The following is a 25,070-nucleotide window of genomic DNA, read 5'->3' on the forward strand; positions in this document are numbered from 1 at the left end:
CTGCCTCTCTCTCTCTCTCTTTGTGTATCTCTCATGAATTAAAAAAAAAAAAAAAGCATTGTGCACATCTCTGTTTCATCCCACCGTGGGTCTTAGCAGCTCAGACGCAGGCCCGTAGCCACGCCCACTCGGAGGGGGCCCGTGCGGCCAGCGCGAGGAGGTTTGTCCCGACCGGCGCCCCGTTCCGCCAGGCGCGGCGCAGGCGCACTTCCGGCCTCGCGGCGGCGCGTCTCTCTTTCCGGGGATTCCCTTCGGCCGGGCGGGCGGGCGTCTCCGGCCGCGGCACCTCCAGCTCGGCGCTCCCTCGCGCGGTCCAGCCCCCGGGGCCGCTGCTCCGGCCGCTCGGCCTCCCCCGGCAGTAGTCGACCCATGGCCGAGCGAGGGGAGCTCGATCTGACCGGCGCGAAGCAGAACACCGGAGTGTGGCTGGTGAAGGTAAGTTCGCGCGGCCCGGCTGGCGCGGCTCCTCGTGTGAGGAGTTGGAGAGACTGCAGAGCGGCGCTGTCCGGGAGCCGCGGGAAGTTCCCTGCGGCCGTGTCGCCGCAGCTACAGAGGCAGGAGGCGTCGTGCGAACTAGCTGGCAGACGAGGAACTTGGTTGGGGCGGCGGGGGGGGGGGGGAGGGCGGGGAAGGCCAGACCCGCCGGGACGGGATCCCCTGGGGCCCTGCGTCCCCGGCCGCGGGGGTGGGTGGGTCTTCCTCACCTGAGGCTCAGCACCTTCTGCAGCCGCGAGTCCGTAGGGAGAAGCGGGACCCCTGCCACCCTGTACGACTCTCCCTCGGCCTGGAAGACAACCAGTCCCTGTGCGCCCGCCGACCTGTCCTTTCAGGGTGGGGGCCCTTATTAGGGGGGGTCTCAGGAGAGCTGAGGGCTCTGAGCTCACGGAGAGGCTATCGAGCTGGAGCGCCTTTACACTGTGGGGTTTTTTTTTTTTTTAAGGTAAAGACACATTATTTATTTATTCATTCATTCATTCATTCACTCGAGACACAGGCAGAAGGACAAGCAGGCTCCACGCAGGGAGCCCGACGTGGGACTCGATCCGGGGACCCCTGGGTCATGCCCTGGGCTGAAGGCAGGTGCCAAACCACTGAGCCACCCAAGGGCCGCCCCAGGACAGCAGTCTTGGTTATAGTCCTGAGTGAGCGCTGTTATTTGTCCTTTACTTGTTTTTTTTTTTTAAGATTTTATTTATTTATTCATGAGAATACACAGAGAGGAGAGAGACAGAGGCACAGACACAGGCAGAGGGAGAAGCAGGCTCCATGCAGGGAGCCTGAAGTGGGACTCGATCCCAGGACTCCAGTGTCATGCCCTGGGCTGAAGGGAGACACTCAGCCACTGAGCCACCCAGGCGTCCTGGTAGATGTCACAGTTTTTACCCTGTCAGGGAGCGAAACCACTGAGCCACTCAGGGATTCCCCCCCCCCCCACCTTTTTTTTTTTCTTTAAACTTTTATCACATGGCTAAGTTCTCAACAATTAAATCTGAGGGGCAGGGGTGCTTCCCATCCACCTCTCTAAAAAAAGCTCCCTTAGGATCAGTTGCTAGCATGTCAAACCTGTATTATACTTTTCAAAGCACTTGTGGGATCTCCAGGTGGCTCAGCGGTTTGGCGTCTCCCTTCAGCCCAGGGCTTGATCCTGGAGACCTGGGATCGAGTCCCGTGTTGGGTTCCCTGCGTGGAGCCTGCTTCTCCCACTACGTGAGTCTCTGCCTCTCTCTCTCTCTCTGTGTGTGTCTCTCATGAATAAATAAATAAAAATCTTAAAAGTGTTATTATATTTTTCAAAGCACTTGTTAGAGTCTAAGGATTGTGTGTTCATGTGTTTGATGCTGGTTACTTCCATCTTTCTAGTGTGGGTGCACTCACATTCTATGAAAATGGGATCCTTGCTTGTCCCAGCCAGAATTGCGATTGACTCCGGGTTATTGCTCAACAGCTATGGAATGAATGAGTGAGTGAATGAATGAGTGGTCTCTTATTTATTATTCTTCAACTCCAGCTTTAGTCTCTGGCGCTCCTTTGACTTCTCAGAGCTTTATCAGTATGACCTAAAGGGCTGGAGTAAGTTTCTCCTAGTGCCTTTCTCTTGCATGCCAAATGGAGGAGAATCATTGAGGAGATCTCCCTTGCAGGTTGAAAGAGCTTGAAAAAACGGTGGAACTTGAGACAGTGCGTTAGTTCTTGAAGCACAATAAATGCTCAGAAAATCTTGTTTGCGTTACACAATTTGGATGGGTGGACAGAAAGGTATTAGCATAGTGTATTATGGAGAGTGGAACAGAAAGCCAAGACTGAAAATGCATATTAACATGTGTCCTTGGGAAAAAAGGAGATTATTATGCTTAGAGCAGAGGATTTGTGTAAAAAAAGTTTGGGACTGTATACTCCTATTATCCTATTGTGAAATTGGGATGTCTTTAGTCTGCAAGAAGTGAGGAGCCTTTTGGAAGGTTTTGAGAAAGGCAAGGATGCAAATAGTTCAAGGGAGGGAAAAAAAGCTTGAGAGGAAGCTAACCAGAGTCAAAATTAGAAAATTATCACAGCATCATAGGTATGTGATAATGAAGTCTGGGGAGTTAGGGAAACATTTTCAGTAAAAGTTGTTGGGATTTGGTTACGGACCAAATAAATGAGAATGTGAAAGAATAGAATGAATCTAAAATGAGATGAAGATAAAATATTTTAGTGTTCTCTCATGTATGGGTATTTGAATACATTTTATCTCTTTAAATTTTTTAAAAAAATATTTATTTGACAGAGCACATGTGCACAAGCAGGGGGAGGGAGAGGGCTCCCCTGCTTAGCGGGGAGCCTGACCTGATCTGAAGGCAGACACTGACTCAACTACCCAGGCGCGTCTCCATTTAATCTCTTTAAAAAGAACTCAAGCCAATGATTTGTTCTTGTCTGTAAAGGTAGTTGTTAGACTATTTTCTGTTTACAGTATCACTGTTTCTTCTTATCAGCTTGGTATATAGTATATCTTTTTCTAATCTTATGTATTAAAAAAAAAACAGGCTGGCAGATAGATCTTCCCAGGGTGTGAAAGGACTTTCTTGCTAGTTCGTGTCCTTCGACAAATTTATCTCTGACAGATGACAAGAGTTGCTAGCGAACACTTTCTGCTCTAAAGTCCACTCGTGTTCTTTATTTAAACTTTTGTTTCTGCTCCATTGAAGAAGACCCAGTAGACAGTGAAGTTTGATTCGCATAGCTGTCAGATAACTTGAACTTGTTTCATTTGCACCGGGCTTAGTATCCAGTGTGATTTTCAGGCTCATGCTTGACCATTCTTGGATTTTCATCTCTGGATTATAGGAATAAATTCTAGGACTGCATCACATTATAATGGTCAATTTCATCTTTTGGCTTTCTTTGCGTAATACTAAAATATACTGCTTAGAAAGTGTGTCTTTGTTCTTATCCATTCAGAATTTGTGACTAGAATTACATACTGACTTCAGCTCTCTTCTCTAGATGTTCATAGGAGTTCTGTTCTTTGAGGATCATTTGCTGCAAAACCTGTAAATTTCTTTCTAGAGTGTTTCCAAGTTTATAGGCCATCTTGTATATGTTTTATTAATTCCACCACTAGAAAGGTATAAAACAAGAGAAATACAGGAAGGTATAATATACATATAAGATCTCAGAGTTTTGAGCAGGAAAATAGTTGTTTTTCTGGCTGGAGCAGGGAAGACTTCATGGAGAAGGTGACATTTAAGAAGAGCCTATGGAGTTGACTAGTTAGGAGAAAACTTCCCAGCAGGACTGAGAAGAACTAGAGTGTGTTCAGGAAAAAGTAAATATAGTAGAAGATTGTGTCCCAGAATATCCAGTACCAGTACTGTTCTGGCTTTATGAAATACCATTTCTGGGGTTTTGAATACCACAAATCTACAAGAGATTGATGATTCAAACAAGTTTTTTGTTTTGTTTTGTTTTGTTTTTTAAGGATTTTATTTATTCATGAGAGACACAGAGAGGCAGAGACACAGGCAGAGGGAGAAGCAGGCTCCACGCAGGGAGCCTGACATGGGACTCGATCTTGGGTCTTCAGGATCACGCCCTGGGCTGAAGGCGGTGCTAACCCCCTGAGCCACCACGGCTGCCCTCAAACAAGTTTTGATAGGTAATAGATATGATTGGATTTTTATTTTTTTTAATTTTTTTAAAATTTGTTTATGATAGTCACACAGAGAGAGAGCGAGAGAGAGAGAGGCAGAGACATAGGCAGAGGGAGAAGCAGGCTCCATGCACCGGGAACCCGATGTGGGATTCGATCCTGGGTCTCCAGGATCGCACCCTGGGCCAAAGGTAGGCGCCAAACCGCTGCGCCACCCAAGGATCCTGATATGATTGGATTTAATGTTACATAGATGTCACAGTTTTTTTTTTTAATTTAATTTATTTATTCATGAGAGACACAAAGAGAGGCAGAGACATAGGCAGAGGGAGAAGCAGGCTCCCTGCGAGGAGCCTGATGTGAGACTCGATCCTGTGACTCTGGGATCACGACCTGAGCTGAAGGCAGACACTCAGCCGCTGAGCCACCCAAGCATCCTGATAGATGTCACAGGTCAGGAGGGACAGGAGAAAAACGAACTTAGCTTTCATATGTACCAAGTATTATTTTTTTTAATGTACCAAGTATTTTATACAAAGCAAGCCTATGAATTAGATACTAAGTATCTGTGTTTTTCAGATGATGAAATGGAGGCTTAGGTTATCTTACCAAGTATGGAACAATGTTTCAAATTTGGGTCTATTTGGCTACACAGCTCACCTCAAGAATAGGAAGTAGGAAAGAGTTTAGGGCTCTTTCATGGGTTTTCTCCCTGGGGAATAGAGGTGAGGTGAGGACTCCTTTTCTTCCTTTCTTTCCTTTCTTTCGGAGATAGCACAAGTGGGAGGGAGGGGCAAAAGGAGAGGGAGAAACAGATTCCCCACTGAGCAAGGAGCCTGATGGGGGGCTCAGCTCCAGGACCCCGAGATTATGACCTGAGCTGAAGGCAAACAACCCAAGGGCTCCTGGGGACTTCATTTCTCTGACCTTGGGTCTTGTAAGTTCCACATGGTGATATTTAAGAAAACGTGGGAGTAAAAGCTGCATGTCACAGATTGGGCTTCCTCAGAAGCTAATTCTGAGATGATTAGGTTTACCAGGGAGCTCTTGGGATCATCACCTGTGGAAGGAAGAAGACAAACAGAATTGGTTAGAGGGTATGATGCAGTGTCAAGGAAAGCTGAGGATGATTCCACAGGGAGTCCTCCAGGTGTCTTGATTTGGGGTGAGGTATACCCTGTGTTGACCAATTACCACATGTGGTTTGTCCTGGGAAAAATATGTGATCTTGGTCAGAGGGCGGTGCCGAAGAGGGGCTCACAGCTAGGGGCTGTGGCCATACTCCCAGCAGCTGGGAGAGTAAGGCCTTCAGTCCTAAAGGGGGGAGATGAGTGTCACATTACAGTGTCCATTACAGTGCCCTTAATGTGCTTGTATTTTGGGGGAAACAGGGTTTGGAGACTAGTAGTTGGGGAACTAGATACTTGCTGAAGCAAAGTTGGCAGAGAAACTCCGGGGAATAGTGTCTGTACATACCACCTTAGCACCTGGGCTTCCGAGTCATAGTTGACCTGCCTGCCATGAGCGAACGGGTGAGCAGGTTGATTCATCCCACAAGCTTTTAGTGATTGCTGGTCACCATGCCAGGCTCTGAGTATATTAGGGTGAGCCAAAACATGGCCTGTGCTCTGTGAGCTAGGATATATGGCCTACTGCGGGAGACAGACATCCGCCTGATAGTAGTCCTGATGAAAGCAGTTACAGACAGATATGGATACTGGAGCCAGAATACTGTTCTGTGAGTGTGGATAATAAAGAAACGTGCCCAGACCTCTAGTCTTGAGGTCAAGGGACATTTCCCTGGAAGTAATGCCTAAGTGAGTCATTTTCTGTTACTGTCTTGGGAAATCAGAAAACATCCCATGTTGTACCTATTATCTTGTTTCCACCTGACTTTCTTTCTTTCTTTTTTTTTTTTTAATTTTTATTTATTTATGATAGTCACAGAGAGAGAGAGAGGCAGAGACATAGGCAGAGGGAGAAGCAGGCTCCATGCACCGGGAGCCTGATGTGGGATTCGATCCCGGGTCTCCAGGATCGCGCCCTGGGCCAAAGGCAGGCGCCAAACCGCTGCGCCACCCAGGGATCCCCCCACCTGATTTTCTTAATGAATGTGGAGACAGTCGAAACAACACATATCACACAAGTGACGTGTTGACAGTGTTTTGGGAAGATTTACTAAGAGTAGAATTCAGGTGTTCTTATTTTAAAAAGCTGATTATGTGAGATATCTTAATTGGCTTGACTGTAGTAACCATTTCACTTTGTATATCAGATCATCGTGTGTTGTATACCTTAAATATATATAATTTTATTTAAAAGTAAAAGAATGTTTTAATGAAAAATATCAGGCATTCAAAATAAAGTGTTTTGGAGGCTTGGGACCATATATACTATTAGTTTTTCTTCCTCATCTCCCCTTTTTCAGACTTCATGCTAATGGGCTGGAACTTCTGGGAAGCTCATTTCCTTTTATTTATTCATTTATATTTTTTATTTTTTAAAAGATTTTATTTATTTATTCATGAGAGACACAGAGAGAGAGGCAGAGACACAGGCAGAGGGAGAAGCAGGCTCCATACAGGGAGCCCGATGTGGGACTCGATCCCGGGTCTCTAGGATCATGCCCTGGGCTGAAGGCAGCACTAAACCGCTGAGCCACCCAGGCTGCTTGGAAGCTCATTTCCATAAGTGTTTGGTATGGAGAGATATACGTATAGGATTGACATACTATCGGGATCCCTGGGTGGCGCAGCGGTTTGGCGCCTGCCTTTGGCCCAGGGCGCGATCCTGGAGACCCGGGATCGAGTCCCACATCAGGCTCCCGGTGCATGGAGCCTGCTTCTCCCTCTGCCTGTGTCTCTGCCTCTCTCTCTCTCTCTCTGTATGACTATCATAAATAAATAATAAAAAAATTAAAAAAAAAAAAGGATTGACATACTATCCTCAATGTATTCAGTTTTTCATTGAAAGAGTATAGCATTTTGGCAACCTTTTGGATTAAATAAGCTGGTAGGCTTCCCTGGGAACTTACGATTTTTTAAAAAAGATTTTATTTATTCATGAGAGACACAGAGAGGGAGGCAGAGACATAGGCAGAGGGAGATGCAGGCTTCCTGCAAGGAACCCGATGTGGGACTCAATCCCAGACCCCCAGGATCACGCCCTGAGCCGAAGACAGACGCTCAACCACTGAGCCACCCAGGCATCCCACGATTTTGATGATAATGATGATAATGCAGTATGAGTTCCAGACTTCTTTTTATGAACTAACTTCTGGAGCATAATCTTTTTTTTTTTTTTTTTTTTTTAGCATAATCTTTTTTGTAAGTTGTCCGTTGCTCGTATCAGGTACAACTTATTGTAGTGAATTTGATTCTTCAATTTGTTTTAGTGTACGATATAGCCTTCACTTAGAACTTCTAGTTGTTTGATGGCTAAAATTGTAGTCACCAGCAGTTTGATCAGAGACTTCTGACCTGGTTAATGTAGTGAAGAAGTGTGGTCTCCTCAAGAGTTCCAGCGCTCCAAAATATTCTTGTCTCTCCTCTATCTTAATAGCACCTCAAGGAACCAGCAGTAAGTGGACAAAGACAGATTGGAAAATGATACTCTCCACTCTTGGCATTTTCTTCCTTCCCCCTCATTTTAAGATGGATCGCTGAATAAGGTTTCTCTCTGAGAATGCACTGAGGTTTATTAAAATTCTGCATCCTAGATTTATCCCAATAATGCCATTGTTATTACATTAACATTAGCTAATGTTTCTTTGTATCCAATCATTAAAATAACTGCTGCTATGTGCCAGGCTATTTTAGATGCTAGGAATATGACAGTAAACAAAACAGACAAAATATCTGCCTCTTGCAGATTACGTTCTAATGGGGAAGGAGAATAGACAGTAAACGAAACATAGCCCATGATAAGTGCTATGAAGAAAAATGAATAAGTAAAATGTATAGTAAGTACCTGGGGGTGCCATTTTAAATAGGGTGGGGAAAGGATGCCTGGGTGGCTCGGTGGTTGAATGTCTGCCTTCAGCTCAGGGTGTGATCCTGGAGTCCCAGGATCAAGTCCCACATCAGGCTCCCTGCAGGGAACCTGCTTCTCCCTCTGCCTGTTGTCTCTGCCTCTCTCTGTGTCTCTCATGAATACATAAATAAAATCTTAAAAAAAAAAAAAAAAAGATACAATGGGGAAGTGGATGCCTGGGTGGCTCAGTGGTTGAGTGTCTGCCTTTGGCTCAGGTTGTGATCCAGGGTCCTGGCATCAAGTCCCACATCAGGCTCTCCACGGGGAGCCTATTTCTCCTGCCTGTTTTTCTGCCTCTGTGTGTGTCTCATGAATAAATAAATGAAATCTTAAAAAAAAAAAGGGGGGGGGGCGGGGAAGGCCTCACTGATACCAGGTAGTCTGTGACCAATTTTAGTATTGATATAGACTACTAGTATTTTAGTATTCGGCAGTATTTAGTCTGCCGAAGGGAGCACAGTGGTCTGTGATCAGAGACCTAAAGGATAATATGGGGTCATGCCCTCCAGATAGATGGGGCAAAGAGTATTCCAGACAGAAGTAGCACCAATTCAAAGGTCCTGGAATATGAGTTGCTGGCAATGTTCACAGACCAGTGTGGTTAGAGTCAAGTGAGTGAGAGAAAGTAGTAGGAGATGAGGCCATGGGGAGGCAGGGGGCTGAAACATATAAGACATTATAGGATTTTTTTTTTACTCTTGAGTGAAATGGGGAGCCAGTAGCCCTAGAGCAGTAGCATGGCATGGTAATTATGGAGCTACACTACCTAGGTTAGAATCCTGGCTTCACCACTAGTAATTGTGAGACCTTGGGCAAATAATAACTTTTTGGTTTCATTTTTTTATCTGCAAAAATGGGATAATAATAAGGGTGCCTGGGTGGCTCAGTCAGTTGGGCATCTGGCTCTTGGTTTTGGCTCAGGTCATGATCTCCTGGTTGTGGGATCCAGCCCTGCCTCGGGCTCTTTGTATAGTGTGGAGTCTGCTTCAGATTCTGTCTCCCTCTCCCTCACTTTCTCTTTCTCTCAAATAAATCATTTAAAAATTGGGATAATAATAGAGTTGTTATGAGGATTAAGTAAACTAACATTTATAAAGTGATTAGAAAAGTACCTGGGTTATAGTAAGTAGTAAGTAGATGTCTATTAAATAAATTGAAATACTTTGAGCAGAATGGTATCATCTGATCATCATCACCTCATATTTTAAAATGAGGACTCTGGCTGCTGTATTGAGAATCAACTAGATGTGGACAAGAGCAGAAGGTAGGAAATCCAGAGGCTATTACGATTCTACAAAAGATGATGGTGGCTTAGACTAAGATGGTAACCCTGGAATTGGTGAGAAGGGGCTAGAATCCTGATAAAATTTTATGTTGTCCACAGGAAATGTCAGTTAGTTGGATGTGGAATGTGAGATAAAAGTAGCTACTCAGGATAACTGCACAAAGTTTTGGACTGAGTACCTGGAAGAATGGAGTGACTTTACTCAGATATGGAAAATTGCAGGACGAGCAGGTTATGAGGGAGAAATTAGAGTTCTGATATGGATATTTTAAATTTGAAATGTCCACTGAATATACACTTGAGAGCTTGAGTCACAATTGGATATATAAGTTGGAACTTGAGGGGAGAGCTTGAGTAGGCAGTTGGATATATTGGTTGGAACTTGAGGGTAGAGCCTGGACTTGCTCTGAATTTGGAGTTGTTATAAAGATGGTTTTTAAAGTCATGAGACTGGATGAGATTACATAAGATTGAGTGCAGGTAGAGAAGAGGTCTGAGGACTGAAACCAGAACTCTCTAAAGGTGAGAGGTCGGGAAGATGAGAATCTAGATATGTGGGGACCAAAAAGGAGAGTCCAGAGAAGTATAAGGAAAATCAGGAGAGATTGTGGTGACTTGAAGCCAAGTGAAGAAATTGTTTGAAGAAGGAGAAAATAATTAGTTCTCAGATATTATTGATAGGTATGGAAGATGAGGACTATACATTGACTTGGCAATGGGGAGATATTCGGTAACTAGGGTCATCACTTTCAGTGGAGTGGTTGAGAGGAAGGCCTGTCTAGAGTAAAACAAAAAAGCAGAGGAGAGACAACTCTTTTAAAGCGCTCTGCTGAAAAGAGAGGTGGAGAAATGGGACAACATGTGGAAAGAATTATAGACTCTGCTCTTATTTGGTGTGTGACCTTGAGCAAAATTTGCTCATTTCCCTGTGCTTCACTTTCCTCATTTGCAAAATGGAGGAAGTAACAGGAATGTGTGAAGATTAAGTGGGTAACACATTTAAAACATTTAGAAAAGTGTTTGTCACTCAATGTATTAGTTATCAGTTGCTATATTACCACAGACTTAGAAGCTTAAAACAACATACATTTATTTCATGGTTTCTGTGGATCAGAAGTCCTGGCATGGCTTAATCGGGTCTCCTGCCTCAGAGTCTCTCACGGGTTACAATCAAGGTGTCAGCCTGGGCTGAGTTCTCATCTGAAATCATGACTGGGGAAGGATGGTTTCCAAGCATCTGTGGGAAGTTCCTCGGTGTTATTGGACTAGATTTCCTAGCTGCCTGCTGACTGGAGCCTGTCCTTAGTTTCTTGCCACCTGGGCCTCCCCAACAGCTTACTTCATCAGAGTGTACAGACTGAAAAAACGAGACAAGCAAGATAGAAGTCATTGTCTTATGTAACCTAATCACAGAATTAATATGCCATGTAGAGAAAAAGGAACCCTCTTGCACTGTTAGTGGGAATGCAAACTGGTGCAGCAGGGGAACTGGTGGGGGTTCCTCAAAAAATTTGAAATAGAAGTACCCTCTGATCCAGCAATCACACTACTGGATATTTACCCAAACAATGCATAAAGACTAATTTAGAGGGATGCATGTACCTCTGTGTATATAGCAGTATTATTTATAATAACTAAGATATGGAAGCAGCCCAAGTGTCCCATCAGTTGAATGGATAAAGAAGTAGTGATACACACGTGTGGGCGCAACACACACACACACACACACACACACACACACAGGAATATTATTCATCCATGAAAAAGTATAAAGTCTTGGCATTTGCAATGACACGGATGGAGCTAGAGAGTGTTATGCTAAGTGAAATAAGCCAGAGAAAGGCAAATACTGTATATCAGTCATATGTGGAATTGAAAAAAGCAAAACAAATGAGCAAAGTGGGGGGAAGAGAGAGACAAATCAAGAAACACTCTCAACTATAGAGAACAAACTGATGGTTACCAGAGGGGTGGTGAGTGGGGGGATGGGTGAAATAGGTGATGGGGATTAAGGAGTGCACTTGTGATGAGGACTGGGTACTGAAAATGAAAACTTAAAAAAAAAAAAAAAAGAAAATTGGGTGTCTGGCCGGCTCACTTGGTAGAGCATGTGACTTTTTTCTTTCTTTTTGAGCATGTGACTCTTGATCTCAGTCATGAATTCAAGCCCCATGTTGGATGTGGAACCCACTTTAAAAAAAAGACATGGATCCATTTTTGTAGTAAAAAAAATATAAATAAATAAAAGAATCCTAGCCAAAGGGGAAGAGGGTAACATCCCATCACCTTTGCTATGTTGTACTGATGAGAAACAAGGTCCAGGTCCTCTTTTCCCTCAAGGAGAGGCAATCACGCAAGGGTGTGAATATCAAGAATTGAGGATCATTTGGTTCCATCTTAAGAGTGTTCCTGCCATGTGTAATAACCACTCTAGTGTTAGCAGTCATCATCATGGTCATCATTCTGTTGGGGGAATGATTTTTGTTGTTGTTGTTGTTGTTGTTGGGGGAATGATTAAGTAGAGAAGAGGAGAGAGGAGAAAAACAGTAGAATTGAAGGAAAGATATTCTTGATTAGACAGCAGGGTAAGAAATTCTGTGCACACTGGAGGGATCTAAAACATCTACTGTTTTAGAGAGGAAGGCAAAAGGTCTCAGCTGTGACAACATTGGTAGCTGTAAATGTTCTCTTTCCCCAGTTGGAAGATAAGTCAGGTTATCAGCACAGAAGGAGAAAGGAGGGAGAGGTGCTGTGGGGTTGAGAAGAGAACTTGTGTCTCAGCTGTAGCGGGAGGGGGGATTGACTAGGGAGGTGGAGTTCAAGTGCCAAGCATCTTGAAGGGCTTAACTTAATGTTAGTAGCCGTATATTTCAAGTGAGACTACTTAGCATCACTGTGAATTTTTCCCCAGCTTCTCAGGTGCAGTGAAGAAGTGACACTATCAAACTAATTAATTAAGTAGCAGTAGAGATTGGCTTTAATCAGGGTTAAGGTCCTGCCAGGCCAGCATGATGGAGGTAGGGGAAGGGAATGATTGTGATGATGGACTGTAAAGGTCGGACATGGGCAGCTAGGGAACAGTGTAAAGATGTTTGTGTCAGTAATCTGGAGGGATAGAAGAACTGTTGGAGTTGAAGTATTGAGGAGAGAGCCAGGAAGTTAGTGGCTAGTGTGATTGCTTGCTTGAAATACAGATTATGGAAGGGATACCATTACTGACAGGGAGAAAGTCTTATGGCATCTATATATGGAGAAGACTCATTTGAACCATAACTTGGAATATGTTGAAGAAAAGACACCATCTCATATGGGTTTTATTAGGGAGTATGGCTAATGTTCAGTAAGTTTTGTTGTAAAGAATATATGCAATTGAAGAAATAACCATTAGACTCTTCTTTTGACCCTCTCATTCCTGACTTTTTACTATATCTAAACAGCAATGCAGGTTGTTTGATAGTTAAACACTTCTTTTTGTAAATGAAATCTTAGTAAATAGAATTTTTCTTTTCTTTTCTTTTCAGTTTTGGAAGCTCTGACTCAGTTCTAAATTCATATTCATGTTACCATTCCAAGATTACTGGGGGAAATAGTAGTGACACCTGACACTCATGGAGTACTTGCTTATGTGAGGTGTTATGCTTCATGCTTTTTATGTGGTATCTCTTTCCTCACAATAGGCTAACTTTGAAGGTGTGTGCTCATTCCACAGTTCAGACTGCCTCTTAGATAGTAGTGATTCAGCATATGTTCTCTTAACCTTTTTGGGAATTAAACCCTTCTGATTGTATATATCTAGTTACTGCCTGGGTTTGAATCCTGACTCCATTATTTACAAATTTTATAGCCTTGGTTAAATTATGCAATGCCTCGGTATCCTAGATTCATAATCTGTAAAATGAGGGTAATTAACAGTATCTACCTCATAGAGATATGAAGATTAAATGTATAAATATATGGAAACTGCTTACAACAGTGTCAGGAAACTAGTATTATATAAATGTTAGCTATGCTATTTCAGCAGATCCTTTATTATTGGTCAGAGTTATAGTCTTACAATAAAATTTGACTTTTGAAATCATCTTAAAGTTGGTATATCTTTAAATAAATATGTTAAGAGTATTATTGCTCCCGAGAAACATTTTTCTGGTAGCCTTTCTTATGTTTAAACTTTCATTGGATTTATTTGGGAACATAAGTTAACACTTTGTTTTGTTATGATATTTTACTAGTGTTAGTGCTTTGTCACCAGCTTCATTGACTTTAAGCTCTTTGAAATTTTAAATGATCCCTTATGGTGTAAAACATAAATTAAGAGCATAATACCTAATGATCAGTTACTGTAGGCAGAAAGTAAAATGGAAGCAGTGTATCCTTTTATGTTTAAGAAGTTTGTTAGCAGGACACCTAGGTGGCTCTGTGGTTGAGCATCTGCCTTTGGCTCAAGGTTGTGATCCCCGCAGGGAAGCCTGCTTCTCCCTCTGCCTATGTCCCTGCCTCTCTGTGTCTCTCATGAATAAATAAAATCTTAAAAAAAAAATAAAAGTTTGTTAGCATCTAAAACATAGTCTTATTAGTGTTTTGTTTATTTTTTAGGTTCCTAAATATTTGTCACAACAATGGGCTAAAGCCCCTGGAAGAGGTGAAGTTGGGAAACTGCGGATTGCCAAGTAAGTTATTTGTATATTTTGGACATTTAAAAAGCTGTTTTTTGAAATTTTTATGTGCTTTAAAATGTAGTAACAGTTCTTTTTCAGATAGAGAATATACCTGGAAAATGAGAAGTAATGAGCATATCAAGACTTGTTAAGAGATGGTTAGGTGTGCTGTAAGGAGATATATGTGCACACCACATATTTGTGCACACACGTATAGATATGCATGCACAGACACACGCACACATACACCCCCCTCCCCCAGTGACAGGTATAAGTATAAAGTTATATTTTGTTTTTGTTTTTTTAAAGATTTTATTTATTTACTCATAGAGACAGAGAGAGAGAGAGAGAGAGAGAGGCAGAGGGAGAAGCAGGCTCCATGCAGAGGCAGAGGGAGAAGCAGGCTCCATGCAGAGAGCCTGACGTGGGACTCGATCCAGGGTCTCCAGGATCACGCCCTGGGCTGCAGGTGGTGCTAAACCGCTGTGCCACCGGGGCTACCCCTATAAAGTCATATTTATTGGTAAAACTTGTTGGCAGTGAAGCAGAAGAGTATGTAGTTCCCTCATCCCTCCATCGTCTCCACATCATCTGAGGAGGTATGCTGGATTGGGCATAAATGGATGCACCCCATTAAGTGCTTCAGTAGAAAGATTTTGCCATTGTGCCACCATATTTGTCTATAGAGGCATTGGAAAAGCCTAGGGAACACCTGGTAAGCAATGTAATGGTGTAGTTTCTTGGTTGAAGAAATGGCCTTGTTAGAAAGAGAAGCCTCTAAAGTTCAGTTGGTATCAGCCAGAGGCCTTGCATTCCATTCTGTCCATTCATTCTTAACCCAACTCTGATCAGATTTTCAGCTCACAACTCAATTGAAATAGTTCTACCCTGTCATTGGTGTCTTCTTATCAGTTAGCTTTTGCTTCATAACAAATCACCCAAAAATTTAGTGGCTTAGAAAGAAAAGCATTTTATTTGCTTATTTTTCTGTGGGGCAGTTCTGTTTGGGGCTGACCTGGTTGGTCTTTCTGGCTAGAACAGCCACACTCAGGTGTCTAGTAGTTGGCTTGCAATTAGTTGGGGTGGTGGTCATGTGTGTTTCATCTCTAGCATGTTCATTCAGATGATGGTAGAAAGTTCCCAGTAGGGATCCCTGGGTGGCGCAGTGGTTTGGCGCCTGCCTTTGGCCCAGGGCGCGATCCTGGAGACCCGGGATCGAATCCCACGTCGGGCTCCCGGTGCATGGAGCCTGCTTCTCCCTCTGCCTGTGTCTCTGCCTCTCTCTCTCTGTGACTATCATAAATAAATAAAAATTTAAAAAAAAAAAAAAAAAAAAAGAAAGTTCCCAGTAGCAAAAGAGAGGGAAGTCCCGTGCACAAGCGCTTAGCAAACCTGTGTTTTCATCATGTGTGCTAAAGTCCTACTGAGGGTGCATCTCACATAACCAGATTCAAGTGGGGAGCAATAGGCTCCGCTCTTGGTGGGAGTCACTGCAAAGGATTTGTAGTCCTTTTTTGCAGTCTAACACATCTATATCCCTAAATCTGAGTCATCTACCAGCCTTCCTAATTGTCCTTCAACAGAATTTGACATAGTGAACATTCTTATCCTTAAACTCTTTTTTTTTTTTTTTTTTTTTTCATTTCGTTTCTGGGACACCACTCTCTTGATTGGCTTCCCTAGCAGACTGTTCCTTTTCAGTCTGTTGCTGGCTCTTTCTCATCTTCTCAGTCTCTACGTGTTATTTGACCCCAGGGTTTTCTTTCTAGTTCTTTTTCGTTCTTTTTATTACTTTGTTCTGACATATCTTTTAACTCTTCATTTTGTTTGAACAAGATATTGATTGGAAACAGGAATGCTTTTATATCCAAAGTCCTAAAGTTAGGTAGGGACAAGTAATATCTTATTTTCCTCAAGAAATGACTTTTAGGTTAATAGAGGAACCAGGCTTGAATTCAGGCATTTGAATGGTAAGAAAACTCCAGTAGCTTTCCATTCCAGCTCTGTCACTTACTACCAGTGAGACTTTGTATAGGTCACTTAATCTTCTGAGTTTAGTTTATCCCTAGAGTTGCCTGTTTTGCACACCTTTTTTATGAATCCAGTGAGATAATACGGAAATGGTTGTCATTTGTTTGCATATTAACTTTATAAAATGAACCTATTTCTGGAAAGTTGTAGATAAATCACATTTTTTTGTGAGTTGTCATACTTTTATATAAAATGGAAGGAAAAAGAAATGGATACATTGCATACTTTTAATTGAAATCTGTGCTTTAAAAAAAAAGAAATCAAAAAAAAATAAAAAAAAAGAAATCTGTGCTCTTTTTTATTTTTCAACATGGAATTATTCGTAGTGCAGATAATTACCTACCTTTTCTGTTGTGGACTACAGAATTTCTTATAATTGGTTTTACTGAGAATGGAGGCCACTATCAAGATAAAATCTCAGCACTGTATGTCACTGAAGAAAGGCAGACTACAGGAAAAAATGCATTTAAGTGGCGAACCGTGTAGTTTTATGTAGTAACTAGACTAGATCTCCAGACCTGGGTTCTAGTCCTAAGTGGCTCTTGGTAGTTGTCTGGCATTAGGCCTTAGCTTAATAAATATAAATACAGCATGCTAAATAAGCAGCAGTGGGTGTGCCACATTTTTCTTTATCATCCTTTGCTGGGTAGAAAATTTCAAGCTCTTTTTCTTCCTTAGAGAAGCAGATGGTTTACACAGTTCCATCTAATATTAGGTGGCTACCCTCCCCCCCCCCCAGGCTTGCCTGAACAGTCCTAGTTTACATATTTTCCCAGTGCGATTATTGCTGGTGTCCCCTCTTTTGCTGTCTAGAGTATCCTGGTCTTGACAATATGCTGTTTGCACTTGATGTTATCACGTGTGCATGCATTTTTTATCTTAAATAAAACATCTAGCAGATTTTCTACTTAACATGATACATTATCAGTCTTGTCTTATAGGTCTAGATTCTTTTAATGATGAGAACAGATTTGTAGTAAGTAGTGCCCTAAAATAGCTATGGAAATGCTTAAAAACAGCTGTTCCATAGTAGGTCTCCTGGCTGGCTATCTTGTTTGTGCTATTAATTCACTTTGTCTTTCTTTCTTTCTTTCTTTCTTTCTTTCTTTCTTTCTTTCTTTCTTTCTTTTCTTTCTTTTCTTTCTTTTCTTTCTTTTCTTTCTTTTCTTTCTTTTCTTTCTTTTCTTTCTTTTCTTTCTCTTTTCTTTCTCTTTTCTTTTTTCTTCTCTTTCCTTCTTTTCAGTAATCACTATACTCAACGTGGGGCTTGAACTCACCAACCCCAAGATCAAGAGTTGCGAGTTCTTCTGACTGAGCCAGCCAGGTGCCCCAGTTTTCATTCCTTTTGCTGAATTACTAAATTCACTATTAAGCAACTGTAGGATGATGAGGAATGTCTTCTCAGTGCATGTGATGAGGTTATCGGGATCTTAGTTGATTTCAAGCTAAATATGAGTCCTCAGGGTTATGTGGCTATAAACAAAAGAGCCATTAATAGATGTTTGTTGTTTAGAATGAAGTGGGATGCCAATCCCACTCTTTTCTTTGCCAGTTAGTGTATGGTGCAGACATTATGTTCAGTTCTTAGTGCTATACTTACAGACATGGACAAATAAGTTCCTTTAGTAGAGCGAGGCTAATATAATGAGAATACTAAAAAAACTCAATGTCCAAGAGGAATATTTGAAGGTACTCTGGCTGTTGAGAGATGATTTAAGGCATACCAGGTGAAACCATCTTCAAATATTTTTAAGGCTAGGAGATACATAATCAACTATTGATTCTTAGAGGCAGATTAGCTGGTTTATGGATTATCTGTATGGTAAAATATATACATATTTATATATATATTTATATATATATTACCTATATATATTTTTTTTGGGGGGAGGGAGTAAAACATGAAAACAACTTAGGTTTCAAAAAGCCAGTGTGGCATACTGGTTATGAGTATGGACTCAGGAGTCATTCAGCTCTGGTCTTGTCCAGACCTTATCACTTACTAGCTGTGTGATTTTAGGTAAATTGCTTACTTTCTCTGTTTCCTCATCTATTAAAGAGGTGGTATTAATAACTCGTGGGTTTAATGGATGTAAAATTGTCAGTAGTGTTGACCTACTGTCATGCCACATACTATACAATATAGACCATTGGCCCTACATAGTGTCTGATGTGGTATGGGGATGGGCCTCCCTTCCCTGGCTCATCTTCTAAAGATAGGCTGCAGCAACTTCCTGTGTAGTGAGCCAGAAGCTAGAGGATCTATGTGGTGTGATTGTTCATCCTGTAGAGACAGGCTGTGGAGTTCGGAGGAATTGGGAGAGGCAGAAGGGGAGGAGAAAACATGCAGCTGGGAGTGCAGCTCTCCCTAAATTTGGTTCTGTTTGCACCTGAAAAAAGGAGAGTCTAGCCTGTTTTAACAGCTGGTAACATTTGGGCCATTTTTCTTAGGTGGTTTATGTGATGTTTCTAAACCATCGTACTTAGGTTATTTTTATCCCTTTGGACATCTGATGTGTACCGCATTTTAGTTAGCTTATAGCTTTGCTTTAGGTTGTTTAAGTTTTTGGTTGTTTTTACACCAACCTCACCTAGGTTGTTTAAGTTTTAATACTAACCTTCTGGGGCACCGGCATTGCTCAGTTAGTTAAGCATGTCTTTGGCTTAAGTCATGATATCAGAGTCCTGGATTTAAGTCCCCACATGGGGCTCCCTGCTCAGTGGGGAGTCTGCTTCTCCCTCTTCCTCTGCCCCTCCCCCTGCTCATGCCCCCCCTAAATAAATAAAATCTTAAAAAGCAAAACCAAAAACAAAATAGCCTTCTTTCTATATCACCACCCTGCCTTAGACAACTTCAGTTTTTGAAATGCTTTATATATGCTGTATTTTGCTGACAATCATGTAGTCAACTAGAAAGGCTCTCCCGAGAGACTTCAGTTTCTAGCTTTATGGGACACCTGGGTGGCTCAGCAGTTGAATGTCTGCCTTCAGCTCAGGGGGTGATCCTGGAAGTCCCGGGAGTTTTTTTTTTTTTTTTTTTTAAATCTGTAAAAAATTTTTTCTAGCTTTATTTCTAAACATACGTAACATTCAAGGTCATAAAAAATATGCAAACAAAAAATGAGATAAAATTTTTATGTTATAAAATTGACTAAATTGGGGATCCCTGGGTGGCGCAGCGGTTTGGTACCTGCCTTTGGCCCAGGGCGCGATCCTGGAGACCCGGGATCAAGTCCCACGTCGGGCTCCCGGTGCATGGAGCCTGCTTCTCCCTCTGCCTGTGTCTCTGTCTCTGTCTCTCTCTCTCTCTCTCTGTGACTATTATAAAAAAATAAAAATTAAAAAATTAAAAAATTAAAAAAATTTTAAATTGACTAAATTTAGAGCAGTCTTACACTATTGGGTTTATTTTATTTATTTAGGCTGGGTACAGTATACTTTTTTGTTTTAATATTTTATTTATTTATTCATGAGAGACACAGAGAACTCTACAACATACTCAGCACAAGCATTACCCCATTTTATGTTGGTGGGGTCTTGCTCCTCCTGGAAGATGGAGATGGACTTCCCACTGATGACAAGATTCCTGTTCTCAGCCTTGACTGTGCCATGGATTTTGCTGTGGGTGGAATCCTACTGGAACATGTACTGCGTGTAGTTGAAGTCAATGAAGGGGTCATTGATGGTGACAGTATCCACTTTGGCAGAGTTAAAAATAGCTGTGGTGACGAGGCGCCCGATACGGCCAAATTCGTCCACTCTGACCTTCACCATCGTGTCTCAGGGATGCGGGTGACACTGCACCAGAAGATGTGGCTGTCTGCTGAAGGGGGAGGAGCAGAGAACTGCTATTGAATTTAAATCAGTGCAAACTTTCTGAAGACCAGCCTGGCAACATATATATGTGTACATACATATACATCTATGACGCACTCGCATGTACTCACACATACATTACTACTCAGAAAAAAGTGGAATAATAATCCCACTGTTTTCTCTGCCAGTTTGCTGGCAATGCAGTTTGTTCAGTTCTTGGTGCTGCCCTTTTAGAAAGACACAGAAAACACTTCCAGTAGAGTGGGACTGCGATGATGAGAAGGCTCAAAATATTAATAACATGTTCATGCTCTTGACCCAGCATCTTCATAGAACTTATCTCGTGGAAGTAGTAAGTTAGTGATGCAAATATTGAGGATATTCATTTCAGCATTGTTATAGAGAAAAATTAGCAATATTCTCAAATCCTTAGGGATTAGTGAAATAACGACATATTTGGAATTATTGAATACTTTTTTTATTTTAAAATATTTTAATGTATCTATTTATTTGAGGGAGAGAGGGCGCACAAGCAGGGGGTAGCAGAGGGAGAGGGAGAAGCAGCCTCCTCACTGACCAGGGAGCCCGAGTGGGTCTCCATCCCAGGAGCCCAAGATCATGACCTGAGCCAAAGACAGACACTTAACCAAGTGAGCTACTCAGGCGTCCTGATACTTTTATTTTAGAACAGTTTCAACCCTGGTGTGATTCCGTCCTGCGTGGCTGTCCCATGGAACAGTAGTCGTGTATCTCTGTCTGCCTTCTCTCCCACCTAAGTGTGTGTCACCACCCCATGGAAGATTCGATGGACATGGACATGAGCCCCCCTGCAGCCCCAGACTATCTTTTTGGTTGTGAACTAAAGGCTGACAAAGATTACCACTTTAAGGTGGATAGTGATGAAAATGAGCACCAATTATCTTTAAGAATGGTCAGTTTGGGTGCAAAGGATGAATTGCACATTGTTGAAGCAGAGGCAATGACTTATGAAGGCAGTCCAATTAAAGTCACACTGCCAACTTTGAAAATGTCAGCTGACAGTGTCCTTTGGGGGCTTTGAAATAACACCATCTGTGGTCTTTCGGTTGAAATGTGGTTCCGGGCCTGTGCATATTAGTGGACAGCACTTAGTAGCTGTGGAGGAAGATGCAGAGTCAGAAGTTGAAGAAGAAGAGGATGTGAAACTTCTTAGTATATCTGGAAAGCGTTCTGCCCCTGGAAGTGTTAGAAAAAAGTAAAACTTGCTGCTGATGAAGATGTTGATGAAGATGATGATGATGATTCTGATGATGAGGAAACTGAAGAAAAGGCTCCAGTAAAGAAATCTATACGAGATACTCCAGCCAAAAATGCACAAAAAATCAAACCAGCATGGAAAAGACTCAAAACCATCAACACCAAGATCAAAAGGTCAAGAATCTTTCAAAGAACAGGAAAAGACTCCCAAAACACTGAAAGGACCTAGTTCTGTAGAAGACATTAAAGGAAAAATGGAAGCAAGTATAGAAAAAGGTGGTTCTCTTCCAAAGTGGAAGCCACGTTCATCAATTATGTGAAGAATTGCTTCCGGATGACTGACCGAGAGGCTATTCAAGATCTCTGGCAGTGGAGGAAGTCTCTTTAAGAAAATAGTTTAAAGAGTTTGTTAAAATTTTCCATCTTATTTCATTTCTGTAACAGTTGATATCTGGCTGTCCTTTTTATAATGCAGAGTGAGAACTTTCCTTACCGTGTCTGATAAATGTTGTCCAGGTTCCATTGCCAAGAATGTGTTGTCCAAAATGCCTGTTTAGTTTTTAAAGATGGAACTCCACACTTTGCTTGGTTTTAAGTATGTATGGAATCTTTATGATAGGACATAGTAGTAGTGGTGGTCAGACAAATGGAAATGGTGGGGAGACAAAAATATTCATGTGAAATAAACTCAGTATTTTAATAAAGTAAAAAAAAAGATTAAAAAATAAAACAGTTTCAACCTACAGAAGGTTAGAACAATATAAAGGACTTTTTTTTTTTTTAACTACAAAAAGGATATTTTCCTTTTTCTTTTTTTTTTTTAAGATTTTATTTATTTATTCATGAGTGACAGAGAGAGAGAGAGAGAGAGGTAGAGACATAGGCAGAAGGAGAAGCAGGCTCCATGCAGGGAGCCTGATGTGGGACTCGATCCTGGGTCTCCAGGATCACGCCCCGGGCTGAAGGCAGGTGCTAAACTGCTGAGCCATCCAGGGATCTCCGAAAAAGGATATTTTCCTACATAATCACAGCACACCCCTCCAAGTCAGTGGATTAACATCAAATACTACTACCTAATCTTTAGACTTTATTCAGAGTTTGCCATTTGTCTCCGTAGTGTTTTTTAGCAAAAGGATCCAGTCCATAATCTTGAATTGTGTTCTGATGTCAGGTCTCTAAGTTTCCTTAAATCTAGAACATTTAGAAGTCTTTCTTTGAATTGTATACTCTATAGGTATCAACACTCCATTATTTTGTAAAATTTGAGTTTGATATTTCTTCATGATTAGATAGGAGTCAGGCATCTTTGGCAAGAATATCAATGAAGGTGAAGCTGGGTTCTAGCAAGGTTTGCATGTTTTCATTTTGTCCTAATACTGGTAGTGGTAACTTTGATCACTTGATTAAGGAGAGTCTTCTATGCTTTTTCACTGTAAATTACTCTTTTCCCCTTAGTAATAAGTATTCTCTTAGGTTGTACTTTGAGACTATGTAAATATTCCATTTCTCACATTATGTATCTATGTTGGTATGAATTCACGTATTCCAATTTTAGTTAATGGGTCACAATTTGTTACTATTATTATTTATTCTGATGTTCAAATTGGACTCCTCCTAAGATGGTTCCCATGCCCCCTTTTTTCTTTATTGTAGTAAAAAATACATATAAAATTTACCACCTTAACCCTTTCTTCAGTGTACATACAGTTCAGTAGTCTAAGTCCTGTAGCCTTCTGACATGTCTTGATCATTCTTTGAGCGCTTACTTTTTGTCAGAGAAAAATGGTTTAGACTCATCTTGTTTCTGTCTAAGTCTGAAGTCAGGCATTTTTCCGTAGAGTCCTAGTTCTTTCTAGAGGAGAATGATATTTAGAAACTAAGATCTGGATACCACAAGTGCTCATTGCTGCTCCCAGACCCTTTTAGGGGACAGAATTAGGGAGTATATGCACATATACACCTTTAAATACACCTTTAAATTATGTTAATTTGTATATTTATATATGTTGGAAATAATGAACTTAAACCAATATCTAATTCTAGTTCAATATCACTGAATGTTTCCAGTTTTCTCCCTTTTCATGTTTGTACCTCTTTTCTGAAAATGAACCTGGTTCCTGTTATATTTAATATATATTGACTTATTTGTTTAGACCTTTGTTCTTACTTGTTTAGAAACCCTTTTTTCCCCACCAGTGTATGAATGCCCTCCTCACCTGGCTTGGGCTATAACATCCCCCATTAAGCTGCTACCTTTGTAGGCCTCCACAGGGATGCTCTCCTCAGCACTGTCATCCCCTCCTATCCTCATAGGCATGCCTACTTCCCCCTCCAGGACTCAGACAACATGTCTTAGGTTTTCTTCCCATGTGGAAGTCCTGACCCTGCTAGGTTCTGACACACTACTTGTTGAGCCATTCCTTTGTGGGGATGCTCTCCTTATCCTCCTTAATCTCCTGGGCTCTGACACTAGGCTGCCCCTTCTGCCCTAGATACTTGCTTTCCATCCCATTTGGGCTAGGCTTACCCTTCTCAATTCAGTCTGCAGATACGTACTTTGCTTGGCTTCATCTAATGGTTTTTGAGGTGAATTGTTCAAGAATGGGATATATGGGGGCACCTGGGTGGCTCAATGGTTAAGCAACTGCTTTTGGCTCCTGTTGTGATCCCAGGATCCTGGAATTGAGAGTCCTGCATCAGTCTCCCTGCAGGGAGTCTGCTTCTCTCTCTGCCTGTGTCTCTGCCTCTCTTTCTGTGTCTCTCATGAATAAATAAATAAATAAACCTTAAAAAAAAAATACGGGGGGCAGGGTGGCAATGTATGATTAGGAATTAAAAACAAGACAAAACTCAAAAACCCAGGGATTCCTAGGCTGGCTCAGTTGGAAGAATATGTGACTCTTGATCTTCAGGTTCGTGAGTTTGAGCCCCACGTTGGGTATAGAGATTACTTAAATAAGTAAAACTTAAAAAAAAAAAAATAGGGACGCCTAAAGGGGTTCAGTGGTTAAGTGCCTGCCTTCGGCCCAGGGCATGATCCTGGAGTCCTGGGATCAAGTCCCACATCAGGCTCCCTGCATGGAGCCTGCTTCTCTTTCTGCCTATGTCTCTGCCTCTCTCATTCTGTGTCTCTCATGAATAAATAAATAAAATCTATTAAAAAAAAGAAACTTAAAAAAATAATGAGGGCACGTGAAGATAGCCCTAGGTATTATATGCAACTAATGAATCTGAATTCTACCTCTGAAACTAATAATACAGTATATGTTAATTAAATTGAATTTAAATAAATTTTTAAAATCCTGGAGCACAGTTAGAGACTTGGTATTATTTGGTTGATTTTCTTACTTAGGAAAAAGGTGTTTTATTGGCGATTAGTGATAAGTCTCCTCCCATTGGTGTCAAATCTAAGAAATATTCAAAAATAACAAAAAGGAAAGACAAATGATTTTTTAAAAAAGGTTTTTGTTTATTTGAGAGAGACAGAGACAGAGAGAACATGGAGGAGGGGAGCAGAGGGAGAGGGAGAAGCAGGCCCCTTGCTGAGCAAAGAGCCCATTGTGGGGCTTGATCCCAGAACTCTGGGGATCATGAGCTGAGCTGAAGGCAGACTTCACTGGGCCAGCCAGGCACCCTGACAAATGACTAGTTTTTTAGAAAGACAAGAGGAATGAGGCTGGAGTCTAAAGAAATAGCTGCGGGGTATTGAGAAATGGACAGAGTAATGAAGGAGAAACTAATTCACAATGTTATGAAGCATTCAGTGAAAGGATGGGATACATGTTTGCTTCATTTATTTCTGAAGATATTACTGTGTTTTACAGTAGTTGATGTTTATAATTTTAACCACAGATCATCATGAAGAGGATATATTTTATTGGTA

At 41.6% G+C, this 25,070-nt stretch overlaps 1 protein-coding gene and 1 pseudogene across 1 annotated transcript in view; both read left to right on the plus strand.

Moving 5' to 3' along the window:
- Positions 1-225: 225 nt before the first annotated feature.
- GTF2F2 (general transcription factor IIF subunit 2) overlaps positions 226-25,070 on the plus strand; it is a 147,071-nt gene continuing 122,226 nt past the window's right edge. The window contains exons 1-2 of the mRNA XM_077855623.1: positions 226-435; positions 14,043-14,116. Of these exons, the coding sequence (XP_077711749.1) occupies positions 370-435; positions 14,043-14,116 (140 nt within the window). The 5' untranslated portion in view covers positions 226-369. The remainder of the gene's footprint in view (positions 436-14,042; positions 14,117-25,070) is intronic.
- LOC144287571 (nucleophosmin pseudogene) lies at positions 20,564-21,971 on the plus strand (annotated as a pseudogene).

The sequence above is a fragment of the Canis aureus genome, chromosome 17, assembly GCF_053574225.1.
Source record: "Canis aureus isolate CA01 chromosome 17, VMU_Caureus_v.1.0, whole genome shotgun sequence".
NCBI classification, from domain to species: Eukaryota; Metazoa; Chordata; class Mammalia; order Carnivora; family Canidae; genus Canis; species Canis aureus.